The 17,640-nt window shown below is 38.8% G+C and overlaps 1 protein-coding gene across 7 annotated transcripts in view; it reads right to left on the bottom strand.

Annotated features, from left to right (window-relative positions):
• The window catches only part of EFCAB5 (EF-hand calcium binding domain 5), a 35,775-nt gene that overhangs the window by 14,649 nt on the left and 3,486 nt on the right, over positions 1-17,640 (bottom strand). For 3 of the 7 annotated variants that reach the window (XM_071765056.1, XM_071765059.1, XM_071765060.1), the window contains exons 2-9: positions 16,207-16,292; positions 15,807-16,113; positions 13,029-13,604; positions 9,479-9,635; positions 8,988-9,051; positions 7,113-7,183; positions 3,935-4,090; positions 38-137 (exon numbers count right to left, since the gene is read on the bottom strand). In XM_071765056.1, coding sequence (XP_071621157.1) covers positions 38-137; positions 3,935-4,090; positions 7,113-7,183; positions 8,988-9,051; positions 9,479-9,635; positions 13,029-13,594 — 1,114 coding nt within the window. In that variant the 5' untranslated portion in view covers positions 13,595-13,604; positions 15,807-16,113; positions 16,207-16,292. The remainder of the gene's footprint in view (positions 1-37; positions 138-3,934; positions 4,091-7,112; positions 7,184-8,987; positions 9,052-9,478; positions 9,636-13,028; positions 13,605-15,806; positions 16,114-16,206; positions 16,293-17,640) is intronic. The other 4 variants (XM_071765055.1, XM_071765057.1, XM_071765058.1 and 1 more) reach the window with 2 other exon arrangements.

Raw genomic sequence — 17,640 nt, 5'->3', positions numbered from 1 at the left:
ATGATTTAACCACAGCTGAAATATCCCTTGTACTTACACTCTCTTGGGTTACAGAATCCACTCTTAGCAAGCACTGGGCTTCTGTCATAGAACTCTACCAGCAAGGCAAGTACTTTTTTTCTGTCTAAGAGACCAACCTAGACAAAAAGACCACAATTAATGGGGTTTTCCTGTGGTTCTCAGGACTTATATCAACATTTGCAGCACTATAAAGGCACCATTAGCTAAGAATTACCTGTGACTGAGGCTGATCCATTACCAGAACATCAGTACACATTTTAAAAAAGAAAATCTATTTCACAGAGACAAAAAATTCTTCTCTGGGATAGCTGGAACTCCTCATTCATATTACTTTGCAGGCACATCCTCCTGCATGTTCTTTACAAATTACAGTTGGATGATTGTAACCACTTCTTCCAAAGGACTATTTCATGTAAAGATCAAAGCTTCAGCATTTCACGCTTTCTGGACAAATCTGGAGTGCCTGACAGTACCATGGAAGAATTTTATTATGGTCTGTGCTGTATTAAGTTAGTGACTGCACATTGTAGTTTGGTTTTGTGCCCCATCATTTCCTTTGAAGCATGATGTATTGGCAGCTGCCTGGAAAAATAATCAGCCCAAAACTCAGAGCTGTTATGATAACCTCCCTAATTTCCTTTAAAAATTCATACACATTTGGCCACAGAGGTGACAGAAGTATCCATAGTTCCAGAGTAGAGGAACGTGAATATTATATTAAGTCCTTGTTGCTCAGGGTGAGTGAATATAGACAATTAAATCAGGAAAAGACAATTAAATGGGTTATTTCCAATCAGGAAATTGTGAGTTTACAAAGTAAAGCACATCTAAATCACTGCAAGTTTTCCATTTTATGATGAATTCCTGTTGTCATTATTTCAGTCTTGCCACCTTTGTAATCTCCTTCCCTGTAGTGAAATACAGTAGTTAATTAGGTAACAGATTTACTTAAGTCCATTATTTGTAGCAAGTAGCTTTCCATCTGAGTTACTGATTTTCTATTCACATTTTGCTCTTAAAGACTGCAAAATTCACTGAGCTTTCAATTCTTCATGAACTTTTCCTGCCCTTTGGCTGAAGAAATAAAGGAAGAAGTTTATGTCTTTTTTTTTTTTCTGGAAATGAGCTCAAGATGACTGTGTTGCTTATAATCTAAAACTGTAATTAATGGCATCAATGTGAGGAACAGAGAATTTGAAAAACACTGAGGGGCACCCAGAGGATTTGAAAAAACCTGAAGGGCACCCATCACCTTAAAATACCATTTCCAAAGCCCTGTACCCAGTTACATGATCTTTCTGGGTTCCTAAATTTACTAGAAAAGGTCATATTTCTTTGTACTTTGTGTGAGTGGGGAAACTGATGAAAGGCTCCAGCCTGTCAGCCTCTCATGCAGAGCCCTGTCAGCAGGACAGGTACAGCAGCCACTATAAATACCAGCAGGCCATCTGTGTTTGTCCAACTGCCCAAAACTTGTCTCAGCTTTTAACTAGTGCCAACTTTAGTGCCTGGAGAGTTGAAACATATTGACCCAATTTTCCTGCCACCTAGATATTGGCAGGTGATGATACTCAGTTGTTTTCAGCAATATTCTGTGATCTATGAGTAATTCCTTTAGCAACACAGACTAAACCAGACTTGCCATTTACTCAGTGATAGGTCAGTGTTTAACTGCTTGATTGTTTTTCTGGAAATGTGATGTGAACACCACAATATGCTTCTTAGTGAGCAAAATGGGGAGAACAGACTCAGGAAGGGTTGTGAGGAAGCAGATGTTGTTGCTGTAGTACAAGAAAGGTAAACAGAAGTTTCTCAAACTTCACTAGTTTGAAAACTAATCTTTGACAAAATTCATTTACATTCAAAATCCCAGGCTTAAAACATCCCTGAAAATTAATGCAGCTTCTGTTTTAATGTATAAAAGAAATTGGACCTGATACCCATGAGCACAGAGAGACAATGGGCTTAAAATTCACAGAGCTACAGCCTTTTGGGACATTAGAGCAGAGATTCAACTGTGTTCTGGTATTGCTTTGGAAAGTTTCTGCTTCACTGTATAGTCCAGGCTGTTCTTGCTGAGCTGCCATCCTTCTGGATGCATGCATTTGAAATCATAATAATGATCATGTGCATACCTTCTAATTTGACTGTAATTTAAACACTGCTCTCTCAGCTCCCTGGCCCTAATTGCAGCTCACTGAGGCAGCCAGCTACACTCACCATGCAGACTGGAATAACTGCTTGCTACAAAACAAATGTAAATAAGGAACTGAAACAACTGCTTTGCTGTGCTTTGCAGAATGAGTACTACAGGTAGTGGATCACATTTAAGTGACAGAAGTCCTTGGGTTAGTTTGCATCTTTTCTCTTCCTTGTGGGTACAGTACAGCAGGACTTAATAAAGCCACACAAGAGAAACCAGGTCAGGTTTAAAAGAATTGCATGGTCCACAGTACAATTTATTAAACTCAGTTTGCAGATCAAGGCTACCTTGGAGTCTAGAAACAGCAACCATGTGTGTGCTCTGATAATTTTTTTTTTGTGGGCAGCAATGGCGTCTGTGCTGATAGCTGCTCACTCTTGTTATGGTGTGCTGGCATTTTTGGCTCTTTGCCTCTGAGATTCCACTGGGATTAGTAGCATAGAGATGGTGATTACTACCACAGAAATAATAGGATGAGAGTGACATTAAAACATGAGAGAGAGAGAAAGAAGGGATCATTTCAAAAAGCATCACAACGACAGGACTCAGCTTTATATATTACTCTACCCAGGAGGATTCTTCATAACTTTTCTTGACAGAGCAGTAGGAAAGGTAAATGTCTCCTAACTGAGAAGCAAACACACTTCTTTCCTCAACCCTGAAAGAGCCACTTGCTTGCTATTCTCTAAAACACACTATTGCTGTTGAAACTTGCTGGCTGTGTAATTCCATTCTCTTAGAGGTAATGACATTATTAGCATGACACTGTAGAGCACAGTCCATTCTGGGTAGGCACGCTGTAAACATCACCAGGGGAGTGCTGGATGGAATATATAATTTATGTAGGGGAGGAGACTGTAAGATTATGGCAACTGTTTCCTGTGTAGTAGCCAGTAACTGGCTAACTGAGGCTACTCATAATAAGTACCACACTTTTTGGGTGAAGCCCAAGTTTTTAGCAATAGTTCATGCCATTGATTCTTCAGCTCCTACTATTTACTGGTTTTCTAATAAAATTAGCTTTTTAATGGGGATGCAGATGCATTCAGATGCTCATAGATAGATTTTAGAGCTGCTGAAAACCAAATCATGGCTTTTGAGTTCCAGTGCTGTAACTGACTCATTGTATTTTAATTTCCTGCCCATAAACGGTGACTGAGTTCATAGTACTTTTCTCAGAGAGGTTGTAAAGACAGATTATTTCACATTTTAAATTTAAACTGCTATGAGATTTATTGATAGAAGCCCTAGAGGTGTATGAAATAATGCAACATAATTCACACAGTATATATTACTATTGTAGTATGTGCACATTGGTTTAGGTCAATCTATAGCAAGTTATCTTTTCTAAAGTATGACTGAATAGACAAATTAGCACCCAAGCATTCTGAACATGCTGTGGGAACAGGTAATTACCAGAAGCAGTAAAGTTTGTGGTTAATTTCTTCTCCATAATTTTCCAACTTCATCCCCCAGTTATTGCATTAGGTCATTCAGTTTCTAATTAGCCACCAGCTTATAGGCTATTGGCTATTTCTGTGTCTAAGAACTATGAAGACAATGCAGCACCGACTGTCTCCTAAAATAGTGCTGAGTTAGCACACAGAGAGAATCTGGAGTCATGGAGAATGAAAAGAAGGCCAGAGAAATACCAAATTGGAAGCATCACAATATTGCTTGAGAAATGAGATTGAGAGCTGCTTTGCTTACCTTTCCATAATCACAATCTAGGAAGAGATCAGCAAACATCTGCCTCCACATATCGTGTCTTATTGTTCTTTCAAAGTCCTCAGCACACTGGCAGAGATGCTTCAAGATTTCTTGGAAGATGTCATTTGAAAAATGTTCAGAGAAGGAATGGACATACTATGGGTTGAAAGAAAAACTGTAAATGGTTGGTTTTCTTCAAGTATTTTCACCTTTATTTGACTTCATTCTCAAGGAGGCATTTTGAGCCATTAGTTTTTGCAGAACTGACAGTCACTCAATTCTAATGCCACAAAATGTTCACTGCTCACAACTTCAGTGTTTACGGAACCAGTTTAGATTCAATATAAAAAAGGAAAGAACCTTCTGAAAATGAGACTGCTGTCACCCAAGTCCTCTGACACTGGGAATACTACTGACTCAATATTTATTTTAAGGTCTAGCCTTGGAGACACTTTAACACTCTGGATTTATAGCCATGTGGTTTTTATGAGCAAAAGCAATATGGTTCTAAAACTGTGGTGTGTATGACATAAATAATAATGGCCATCAGAACAAACCACAATCCCAAAGCCTGTACTGAGTTATTACAGCAGGTTTCTGGAGCCAGCCACCATAACAGGGAGCCTATACAGTTAAAAGGAGGAATTTGCAAAACAAATCATGTTTCCCCTTACCCTATTTTTAGGATAGGGATACCTGACTTAAGTGCTAGAACATCTTAGACTTGTAGAAATACTGCACTGGCATTAACAAACTGAAATATTAATATATGTTATTACTACTCATGTCTATAGTGCATAATTTCTGACTATATGAGACAAGTGGAGAAGAGAGGAAGAGCAGAAAGCAACAGCCAATGGCCCGAGTAGTGGCTGGTGAGAAAGCACAACTCCTAATGCAGAGTTATGTTTCTTCTGCACTTCAGCATAATGAGAGAGGACGTAGGTGGGTTGGAAAAAAGGTGACAGATCTGGGGCTACATGCATCTACCAGCTTTTCAGAGCTATTACAACCCAGAACCCTCTGACAGATGACCCTTCAAGATGACAGCAGCTGGGAGGAGGCAGGTTGGACAAGCAGCTTGTTATTTTGTATGTCATCTTGATGACAAATCTAAGGGCTTATGTATTGCTGCTGCTGTCTAACAGCTCCAGAGAAGATTCTTCAGAAGCTATGTTCAGCTGTGTGGGCAGGAGGAAGTATTGTGGAGTCATAAGCTTTTCTTTGCTGATGTGTGTAAAAAACTCCACCATGTAAAGTACTGCACGTACAATAAGCATACATTTATTTATTAGTAACCAAGAGATTTTTACACTTATCAGAAAAAAGCTGGCACACCTTCTTGCTCTCTAGTGCGAGACCTTGCTACAGTTTGTGAACACAATACCCTCAGTAACAATAGATCTTTGCTTTTTGTTCCTGCTGATCTCAATAGAAATTAAGGAAGCCACATGCAATCATGAAAAATAATCCAACCTTTAAAGCCTGATTTGGACCCTACAAAGGTAACGTGAGGTTTTCCCATGGGGTCAATAGCTTTGTGTCAGACAGCTGGGTGTTCTGCATGCACAAAGCCTCTGAAATAAACTATTAAGGTCTGGTCTCTGGGATTTAAATGATTTTAATACAAACGACCCCACCAGTTTGTCATGAAGGATGTAAAAATTCAACAGCCACCATTTTGTGTGCCTGGGAAAAAAAACACCCTGAAGCACAACAACAACAATGTGTGAGGTCTCTCTGCTGAGTTTCTAACAGTCTTTAAGTAAGCCAAAGCTGCACCGAATTGAAGGGGGGAAAAAAAGTGCCATTTAATTTTAAGGTCCATTAAAAAGCAATGCTTTCCACATGTGAAAGAGCCCAGATCAGTGTGGAGAAAGATAATCTCTCTGTTCTGGTGGATGATGCAAAATGATGCACAAAGGTAAATTGTAGCTGAAGATTAGAAACAGCCCTGTACAGAGAGCGAGGTCTGTGATTACAGAGCAGTTCCCAAGGGGAGTGATGAAAGCCTCATCATTTGATTCAATTAAAACTGGACTGGAAAAAGCATCAAGGAAGATATTCTGAGAACAATATTGCAAGGGGCTGGTAAATCATACAGTTTGATGGTCCGTATATTTTATAATTCTGATCTCTCATGTCATATCTTTAATTAAGTTAAAATAAAGAGTATACAAAATAGATTTTAAAACATTTTTCTAATGCTCATGGAGCAGGAATTCATTCAGTGCTTGTACATGAACCACACTGGTTATGGACTGATACTTCGTTTTAGTGACAAAAGCAATTCTCTGGGCTCTCATTATCCACAGTAGTTTTCTTAATTAAATGCAGTTATTCTGAGGTTAAATTTTAAAATACCTCATTTCATGCTTATAAATGCCTTCAACAAGTTATCATAAAAATGCATCTCTGTGCAAGATACCAAACATGCAAACCTCCTGAGAGCAAAGGCGGCACAAAAATCACATATGGTTGCTTGAAATTAGTCTCTGCACAGCTGCCTTATATTCTGTTTTTAATTATTGTAACAGCAACTCCTAGCACAGCTGCAATTGACAGTCTGTCATTATTTCTATTCTAAACATCCTTTTTCCCAGGGTAAATTACCCAGCCATAAAATTCAGCTCTGTCGTAGGTAGAAATGGCTGGCAAAGTCTTGGCCTGGAGAGTTTTTCAGTAAATATAGTTTGAATTAATTTGGTTGTTTTCAAATTGATTAAAAGGAGAGTTCAGGGCAAAAATGCAAGAGCTTCTCACCCTGGATCATCACTTACTACTTTGGGGACAGCACTAATTACCTCAGACTAATGGTTGCACTGGGACATTGAACCTCCCCTGAGCAGCCAAGGTAAAATCTGAATTCACAGGTGATCAGGGCTGTGGCATTCTGAAAAAGCGTGGGGAGGGGTGTCCTAAAACCCACTGCTTCCTGACAAACTCCACAGACATTGGTACAGTCTGCAGCTCTGAGGAAAGCAAAATACTTCCCTCTTTCTGGTCAGAATGGAAGTGTTGTGACAGCAGAGGATGGAGATGACATGAAATGTCCTCATGCAATCAGTTACATGAGATGCTGCAGAAGTGAAGCCCTTCTTAGCAGCCCCCAAGGAAATGCTACTACTTTGTGACAAACCTCATATTCTGAATCAGATGCTCTTATTTAATTTCTCACCTCTTTGAATTCATCTATGTTTACTTTTTTTTCCAATGTGTCTACAATCTCCAGATTACTCTCATAGATTGCTGGTAAAAAATGAAGGGATATTGGTTTAGAAAGCAAACAGTGATGGCTTTGCACATTGTACACATTTTTTGCACACCGTTACATTACATTAATGCTCTTTTCATGCTGAATTACATTTATATGAGGTTACACTACACAATAGTTGAAGCATTAATCCCTAGAGGCTATCTAAATCTGATTCTTACATATTTCTCTTGCTGAGAATATCCACTTATCTATTCAAAACTGTATGGTTACATTTATTCTTGACATACATTGGTGCAAACTGCAGTGATTTTAACAGTGCTTGCAACTAATTGTGTGAGGAAATAAATTATTTTTTTATTTAACAGACAGATAAAAACCTTAAAATTCTGGTGATATGAATTCTGCTCTGCAAGAGTAGAATTTGAACGTCAGTAACTCTCCCAAGAAGCTCTGTGGGAATACTGCTACTGATCATGATATCCAAAACTATCATTTGGTCAGCTTCTGGGCTGCTCCAATGGAAATGAGAAGATGTGTCAAGTGTCCACATACATTTCTGAATGAGTTCTTTGAGCAGACATGCCATTTCTGTTGGGGTTACTTTTCTGTTCTTTCTTCTAGAATATACCAGAAATAAAGAGAAAATTCCCCATAGAATGTATTTATGTCTTGTTGCTTTAGATATTCCTAACCCGTACATTACTTTTGTTAAACTATAAAACAAAGCTTAATGTTCCATTAATGGATACTGGATGCTATAAAATGAAATACATTAAGAAATGGAGCCAGAGTGTTAGTGAAATATGACATAAAGCACCTCCAGCATATGTAGAGCAAACATCTGGACAGAAACTCCCTTCTGAACCTCACGTCCCAGTATGAGTTCCCACTGGAGAACCACAGGCACCAGAGCAAGAGCTCAGGAGGCTTGGCATTCACACTGTGTACTACCAATGTAGGATGATTACTGAGAGGAACAATTTCAAAATACAGAAAGGGCTGGGCAAGGGCAAGCTTTAGACAGAGGTGACTCCAGTTGCAAGCAGAAATGCACTCTAGAGGTTCCCTGCTTATCATCCTATCTTCCAGCAAAGGTAGATTTGCTGTTACTGGTGGTCATTACAAGCTATTGATGTAAAGGGCTGGCAGCAGGCTGTGTGCTGCCACTTCAATGGTCCTGGCTCAATCTATTCAATTATCATTATTTGGGGAGGTCAAGTGTAAGCTATGTAAAGTGGACAGGAATTACAGAAATCTTTCTGTGCTGAGTGCTCTGGTACAGGAGCCCTTGTGCTGTGTGTCACTGGCATGGGAAGGGCTGGACAAGATGTGTGATCTGTTGGAGTGTTAGATAAGCTTCCATTTTTTCTCTGAAACCACACAAGGTAGCAACACTGTCAGACTTTAATTTTATTGATCCTGCCTTTCCTCAGTGCCACCCAGTATGCCAAGCTGTCCATGGGATTTCCAAGACCTCTCATGAGACAGGGGACACTGTGGGACAGAGCAGGTGAGGGAGGCTGTCACAGTGATTCTTAAAAATCACAGTAAACACATGGCAATGTCTGGCTAATGCAGGATGTAAGTGGAAAGGGCTTGCATCTGATCTTTCTGTCTCTCTGAAATATTTTTAAATTTCTTTCCATACTTTTCAAGATCACATTAATGAGCCACATGGTGGTTCAGTCTCTTTCCAACCTATCTGAAGATTTGTGGTTAATATCCTAGCTGGTGAAATGACCCCGAGAGAGTCTTTCTCTGTTGCCACATCCATCCACAGTTTCCATCACAATTCAGACCACAGAAATGTAACTAATGGAGACACCAAACACCTACCTTCTCTCACTTCTTCGGGAGTAGAAGGAACGAAATCCGGAAGAGATTTCAGTGCACTCTGAACCTACAAATCAAGGTACCAGTCAAAGGGCAGTTTCATGCAGACAACAGTAGGTTGTTACTAAAATAAATCACCCAGAATAATTAATCATATGGGTCAGCAATGCTTCTTACCACATATAGGTGAGGCCTACAAAATGTCGACTTTGTCTATGTTGTGCTGTGTGTAACCACAGGCCAATTTCCTAGGGCCCTTCTAAGAAAGATGCCTGCACCAAGAGATGTGTGACAATTCCTGCAAACCACACCTTTTATGAGCTGCAGTATCAATTTGTATGAGTCACAGAGGCAGAAAAAAGACTTAATGGGGACCACAGGAGAGTAAGAGTGGCTGCCCAAGACCTCTTAAAAAGGATTCTTAGGAATAACCAGCTGCAGAGAAGGGCATCCAGTGATGAGGTATGTACCCAACATTTAGCTTTCCCAGTTACCAGTGCAAGTGGTACTCTGCCACTGACATCCACCCTCCACTTTTTGAACTGAATTTCCAGCTGCTCCTTTCTCATTTCTTTCATCTCAGACTTTGTATTTTCCACCTGCTCCCTTTCCTTACGTTTGCTCTTTGCCTCAGCCTTCATCCTGGCAAGCCTGTAGGACATGGGAATAAGGTTTAGAAAGATGCCATCATAAATAAATTAATTATAGATTAACAAAAGGAAGAAGAACAAAAGGAAAGGAAATAACTTCTTACTGGAGCTCTTGTCCTTATAATATAGAATATAGATTTTTTCCAAACAAATACTTCATGTTTGGGACTCAAAATGATTAGTGTGACTACTGGACTAGAAATTAGTAATCTGTACTGGACTAGAAATTAGTAATCTGAAAAAAAATTTTCAGAATGTAGCTCCAAGGAGGTGAGAGTACTTATTTTCTAACATGTACCATTTCCTGAAATCTAGTGCAACTCTGTGTCTGAAGAAATTACCTGAGTGTCAGATATGTGAAGGTGGAGAGAAAGTCACCTGTAGAGTGTACAGTAGACATTTAAGGGAAAATAATTTGTGCAGTTCTCCAGTACTCCAGTTTGTGCAGTTTCAACAGTGATAAATTTTACCTTCACATTTATAATGCCATTAATCATTTATTGTGTAGATGTCCTTCAATTTGCTTTCAATTTCAGCAGGAACAGAGGAGCCTAATTTTGCTACACTTGATTTACCAACAAAATTGGATCATTATGTGCTTGTCTCAAATCCTAAATACCATTTCACATGAGCACTTCACTGCCAAACAATAACGTTCAAAGAAATTTCCAAAGCAGCTCACACAATGAAGTTCTCACTGCCTTAGGACAGGGATAATGCACCAACCTCTCCACCATTTAGAATTCACAGTTTGCAAGATTGGTACCTCCATTTCTTCTTCCTTCTATTTTATTTGCTTCTCTAATCACCCAGCCACGTTCTTCCCAATCCCCCATTTTGCACAGCAAAAGAACTGAATAAAATTGATCCCAGAGCACTTATCTGCTTTGGTTTTGGAATTGTTCATTTATAAACTGGGGGAAAAAATGTCTTTCCCCTAGACAAGAAGAGCAAAACAGGCTGTTACAGAGCTGGGCACCCATTTTGAAATGAGCTCATTTCAGTATTAGACATTTCCAGAAGAGATGGCAGCAAGGGTGACTTCTCCCTGCAGAATGAAACATGTTCCTTCAGGAAGACAGCCGCCTAACTCCCACACAAGGATGGGTGACTCAGACTCAAGGACTGCCATCCCTGGACAAATAAAGTCTCTGTTTCAGGTATCAATCCATCTGGAAAAGGAATTTCTCCCATCTGTTTCCCTGTGTGCCTGGACCCCCAGTCAGGCAGCAGTTAAGGAGAGTGCAGGAAGCTGCAGGAGCTCACTGAGGACTCATAAGCTTTTGAGAAGGACATGATGAAATCCTGCCTTTCCTCAAGGTAATGTCAAAGCTTATGGGAGCTTCACTAGGGACAGAATTTCACTCCTCATCTTTCTGGTGCTTATGTGAGAGATTTTGAGCACAGACTGGCATTTCTCTTGTAAAATTTCTTTCCTTTTAGAAAGCCAGTGACTCGCACCAGGAGTCTACACGTCCATAAAATCCTCTGTGCTGCTGTGGTTTAAGAATCCTGTGGAAATCCCACAATGCAGCCACCACAAATATGTAAATCCTGAGCTACTGTGAATGCAAATCCCATGATATTACTACTGGTGGATACATAAACCTGCTACAGCTATGGCTACAGAAACACACGTGGCACAGTTGTCTACAGAGAGATTATTTTTACAAGTCTTGACAGTCCCTTCCTTTGCATCAGCTCTGACAGCTACAAATTGAGAACCTGTCTCCAAATGTAAAAACATGGACTTAACAGCCAAGGCCAAGATCACATCACCTATAGCCAAAACTTTGCATTCTACAAGAAAATTCTACCTCTCCAGAAACAAGCTCTGATTCACAATGAAAGTTAAGAGCATTTTAGCACGGAAAAAACCCAAACAACTCAACCCCAGGCCCAAAACCAAGTAAAAAAAACAACCAACCCTCCCCCCCAAAAATGCTATGAATTTTAATTTAATTTCTTTTGCAAAATAAAAATGAGATTTTGTCCTGAACATCCTGCATCCACATGTCCTGTGTAGCAGTATGAATGGTGAAACAGTCACCAAAACAAAGGTTCCAAAAAACATGCCAGACATTGTTGCAGGACAGTCTATGCTTGAGTGAAAGCTCACTGGAAAAGATGTTTCCTCAGACTGTTTCAGTGAATTGGCATTTACAAAACAAAACAAAACAAAAAAACTGAAAATCTTTCACCAGTTCTGGTTGTACTACTGTATGTCTGTTTATGAAGAAAAACCAAAAGCCTGAGCTCTTACACACTGACCACAACCAGTCAGTTGTAATTATTTTTATCTCTGGGGAAAAAGGAGGTAAGTGACTGTATGAAATTCACTTATCACACTGATTTAGCTGTGCTCACACATGGTATGTTTCTATGAACTGCAACAGTATGTGGACAAGAACTATAGAGACAAAGAGCAGAAAGATTTAACATATTCTTTTATTCATTATAATAGTTGGAATGTCAATTATCTTCATTTAGAGTTTATGCATAAAACTTGTCAACATTTTACTGCCTTAATTCCCAGCACTGAAACCCTGAAACCAATTTTCAAGCTGCATGTACTATTTATGCAAATATGACAGCCAGCCATTCAAATAAAAGCCATTATTCTACAAACACATAAATAGAATAAAGAGATTTAGTAGTAAGTGAGTAATTTAGACATCACAAACACCTCTGGTCCTCTATGAACACAAATGTTCACCTCTGTATTTTTGTGATTAGAACAATGAAAATTAATGCATTATTGTTCACCTAACACTCACATTCTAGCCTGCCACAGGACTCCCTTCCAATATTCATTAAATATTATGCTAAGGCAAGCAGCCTAGAAATAAGCAACATAATAAAATACAAAATGTTTCTACTTTAAAGGGGAAAAAGAAACTGAAGGGAAAGCCTAAGTAAAAATCCTAGGAGAAGGAGTTTCTACAATATGTCAGGATATTGGGTTTGGTTTGGTCAAGAGAAATCATCCTGAAGGAGGTAAAAAAGACTATCTTTTTATCATTTTTGGAATAATATAGAAGAAATTATCTAAAGAGTCCATAGACCTGTCCAAAGAACTGCTGTCACTAAGCTAGACTGGTTTGAAAGCAGTTTACATTCCACATATGTAATTAAGACAGAGCCTGAAGAGAAATTATATACTTGTCAAGGGCAATATATTGACTTAAACAGGAATAACTAGTGTTCCACTTTGTGTGACATGTTCTGGCATTTATCCTGCTTCTCAATTTTTTATAAGAGACAAATAGCATCTCTGGAACTGTACTACACAAAGTTCATTTTGTTGGACACTTTTCACACCACTCCCTTGATAAAACAGGGACCAAGACAACAGCTCTGGTCTTGTGACCAGCCTCACTTTCAACTCTCTCACCTTTCTAATGCTGCACCTGGCACCTGAGCTTTTAGCTCCTCTAGGACCATTTTCATTCCTCTGAGGTACGGGCTTGGTTTTGTAGGAACACCATGCTGAGGATCATGTCTCTTCAGATATTCTCCAAGAAAATTGATGGGGTTAAATTTGATTGATTCTTCATCTGGTACAAGCACATTCTTTCTTTCCACTTCCATTAAGAGATTTTCCACTCCTGGGATTAATGTAGGTAGGAGTTTGTCAAGTAAATAGATACGAGTATCAAGTGACTCTTTCTCTTCACTGAACCACTCTCTGGGCAGCAAGTCACAGGGTTCTCTCTTCTTTATCTTTTCTTCTTTCACCTTTTGTGCGTGATGAATCTTCACCTTTGTCTTCTGCAGGCTCAGGCACCTCTGCTGCACCTTTTCATAAAAACACTTTTTCCATGGAGCATCATTACTAAGACATGGTATCTTATCATCCCCATGATTCCTCTTCATTTCTGGGTCAGTCCCATTCTTAGCCCCAGCTGTGGCATGCATTGGGCCAGCAATTTGAGCTGCTGCTTCTGACTGAGCAGCCATACCTCAGTCCCTGTGACAAGAGCAAAAGCAGTATGTTATATATGTTATATTGTACCAAAAGATACAGCAGTGTCCTAGCAGATGACATGGTAAGAAAGTCTACTGTTAGGAATTAATTAATACTGTTTTTCTATGTTATTTTAAAATTTTTGTTACTGCTGTTCTGTAGTCTTAAATTAATACAACTCCTTCACTTCAAAGATCAGTAAATGATTTATAATGATTAATTATGTATCACAAAAGCCCTTGGAGACAGAGCAAATAAACAAGTCTGTTCCTTTCTTACGGGAGAAGAAACTGAGACACAGAAGAGAACTGATTAATTCCAGGTCACTTAGAGACTCAGAAACCAAGCAGTGAATAATGCTTGGAAACCTTTTCCCCCAGTGGATTCCTCTTCCTCCCAGTATCATTATTGCTGTTTAGGTCCCAATCCATGCCTCCAGGAAATCCAGTAAATATGAGACAGAGAGAGCACTAATGCCCTTCCAAAGTAAGGATGAAACTCCACTCTGAACTCACTGCCACACTATCCTTTTGAAGCTCTTATTTAAAAGTGCTTTTCACAAAGGTCTTTTAGTATCCATAACCACACTGCTGCTTTTTATACGTTTTGCTCTCCATGTTTAAGCATTTATAGCTGCTCTGAAGAGAGTTCAGCCTTTCAGGAAATGCATAAATGTGATCTACAGCCCTCCTGGCACACAGATGTAATTACTAGTATGTTTACTTTCTGGTTCATAACAACTGCTTGAGTCCAAATACTGCCTGGATAGGTAGGATGCTTCACAGCACTAAATTTCTATGCATTTTCTTGATGGGTTTGTTGCCATCTTCCAGGAATTTGTTTTCAAAGATACGTACCTGCTGGGAAGTGAGATGGATTTATGGATGAAGCTGCCTGCCTGACCCATACAGATGGTTTTAAGAGGGGAACTTCAGTGATTTTGCCACTGAAGGACATGAGCTGTAAAGGAGTCCAGATTTTTAAGGGCAGAGAGGGGAACCTGTCAACCCTGTTGAAGTGTTCTTTGCTTAGATGAGTTTCTTTCAATATGATTCAAAACCAAACTGTCTGGTTCAAAGCAGGGTGTTAACCAAATGTTCTGGTCATATTCCAAATCAGCTGGTTTTGTTGTGCCAAAATAAACTGTACTTGCAGTTTCAAATACTTATGTTATTTTTTAACATCTTTTATGAAACTATGCTGCAGTTTCTGTGCAATGTTAAAGTGACAACTGCACTCTGCTTTATGAGGTGGCTGATTCTGCATGATGATGAATTTACTTTCTACACCACTTTCAACCCTTTGTTAGGATGATTTTTGAGTACTATTAAATGTTAATTATCTCTGTGTCTCTGAACAAAACAAAAATCACCAAAGCATGACAGCTCTACCTCAATTTCAGGGGATTTGCATCACTCCAAGAATGGAAGCACAATACAGAGAACTATGCCCACTGCTTTAATACAGGACAGAAGAGGAAGAAAGTATAGAAGAGCATTCAAACAGGACATAACTGCTAAAATAAATAACAAAGTGTGCTAGAATTAGGACCTGATACTTGGAATTTGTCCAAGATTTTGGGGACACACCTCAAGTTTGTATAAGGCACCATTGGCTCATGAGCTTCAGGGTTGATTTATATTAGGTGAGAACTGGTCTGTGCCTTTCCCAAATGGAGGTTTGGTTTTCCAAATAACAGCAAGCACAGTGCACAGAGACAAACTTTAGAAACACCTAATGGGATATAAAGTTTCCTGAAAGCCTTTGTCAAAGCTGAAGGCAAGATAAACTTTTCATTATTTAGTAGGATGCTGCTTTCCTGGCTCCTTTACTGTGAGAGAAATACTCTTGCTGGAATCCTTGCATGTACAAAAAGATTATCTCCCTATTTTCTGTACAAAACCCAAATGGTTACATTATTATTCTTTTAGGGATTTTTGAAGAAAGACTGAAGTTTATCTAGGTAACTATTTGGGAGGTGTTTGAGTTACAAAAGTCTTTTCAAAACAGAGTTCAAGCTCTTAGATGCTCTATTGCTCAGAAACAGTTTTCCCTTTCCCTAATGCACTTCATAGAGCATCTTTATCTCATCAATCACAAAGAGCCCAATACCCTTTTCCTACATGATCTTCTTTTCAGTACAACTAAAATTTAAAAATACTTTCTATTTTGCTTTCTGAAGATTTCAAGAGCTGTTTTTCTTACCTTTGGAGAAGCTATCAAAATAGATCTTATGCCTCCTGCTTTCAAAGTGGCTTTGCAAATGAACAGGAATTTAATTTATGCCCATCTGTTCTCAACCATCAAAAATCTTACAGTGAATTAGGGATTTCTCAGACTTGCTGTGGAGCCAGGCTGTGAGTTTTACTCCTCTGTGTGTTTGCAGTTGCTAAGCAATAATCCCAAAGGTTGCTATGTCTCTTCCACGACTCAGAATTGCTGTAGGTTGTCTTTTGGCTTTGGCAGCCCAACAGACTCTTCTGTACTTAACTTAGATGATTGCATCACATGACTGAAAATAAAAGACTATGAATAGCAACAGTCTACATTAAGAGCACATTTAAAGAGAGAATCCACAGGTGCCCAGTGACAGGATGAGGTTTACCTTCAGATTCAGTGTTCATGAAATTCAGAACGGTCACGAATCCATTACAAGATGCACCAAGGAGTGTATTAACCAGATGTGAAAATCTGAGAGATAAAAAGAAATTAATTACAAACTCAACTTAAACATTTCCAGGCTAACTCTTTTTTTGGGTTTTTTTTGGGTTTTTTTTATGTGGCTTTGAAGCAGCCTTGCAGAAAAAAACATGTACAGCATTCGTAAGGTGAGAGTTTATGGTGTGGTTTTGCTAAACTGCCTTTAAACTTGAATCTAAAGGAATTTGATGAATCACCTTTAATAAATTCTCCTATATTCTTGAAGAATAATATGCAATATGGGGAAAGGAGAAAAGACAGAATCATCTGTGACAGCCATTCTGCACTTATTTGTACTAATGTATAAATCAGGTGTCTGTTCAGTGATTTCCTTGGTGTTATGCAGGACCTCCAACTGAGAAATTCATGGCAATTTGTGCAAGGACACAAGGATTATCTAATGCTGTTTCTTTCTGTGTACTTTGCTCTGGAAGCAGCATGATCTTTAGATTGTCTACCTGCAGGAAAACGAAACTGTGACCTTATTTTTGGGAACTGTCATTGGAACAGCTGCGTGGCACCCCACCCTCTTGCAGAGTATTAGTCTCCATTTTAGGGGACAGTTGAGCTTGTTAAAAAACTTGAAATAGAAGAGGTTTAAAATAATTTTTTCCAAAATCTGAAACAGTTACTGTCAGAGTCCCATTTGTTCTCTATTTTAGGAACTCTGGAGTTTTAATTGTGGACTCACAAGTGTCATTTTCTGTCATCTTTATCAAGTGACTTGTTATTTATTACATCATCCACAACACCAAGGTAAATAGTAATTAATTTGTAAAACTCTAGAATTCAAAATAGCTCAAAGTGACATCACAAGTCCCAACATAAACCCAGTACAACATTTACAATGCCCTTAAAAAAATGTTTGGATATTCTCAAATACCACTGGAATGCCAGGCTTACCAGTGCAGTAATATGCTGCAGACACTACAATACTGACTTGATTTTAAAATTTGGTATTTGCCTAAAGAGAGGAAACATAGCACATAAAACCCCACAAAATGCATGTAAGTCATCTTTCATGTGGAAAATACTGTGTAATAAATTAGTTTCTTTGCTATTTATTTGAAGGAACATGTAGCAGAAGGAAACATGCTCGCTGCAATGTATTTCAAAGATGTGCTGAAGTATAGCATCAATTATGTCAATAAAATGAAGCAGAAAATGAGTGCAGAGGACCAATTTAAAATGAAGCTTTAAATGGGATTGTGCTTTTTTCCTCCAAGCAGTTTGCACATGCTTGATTCCCGTTATCTCTTCTCCCAGGTGAGTTTAATTTATCCCCTTCGCAATTCAGAATTCTGTTGCTACTATGATTAATGCACAAAACCTTTTTTCC

Source organism: Heliangelus exortis, chromosome 21 (genome assembly GCF_036169615.1).
Source record: "Heliangelus exortis chromosome 21, bHelExo1.hap1, whole genome shotgun sequence".
Lineage (NCBI taxonomy): Eukaryota > Metazoa > Chordata > Aves > Apodiformes > Trochilidae > Heliangelus > Heliangelus exortis.
This window is presented reverse-complemented; position numbering and strand designations above follow the sequence as displayed.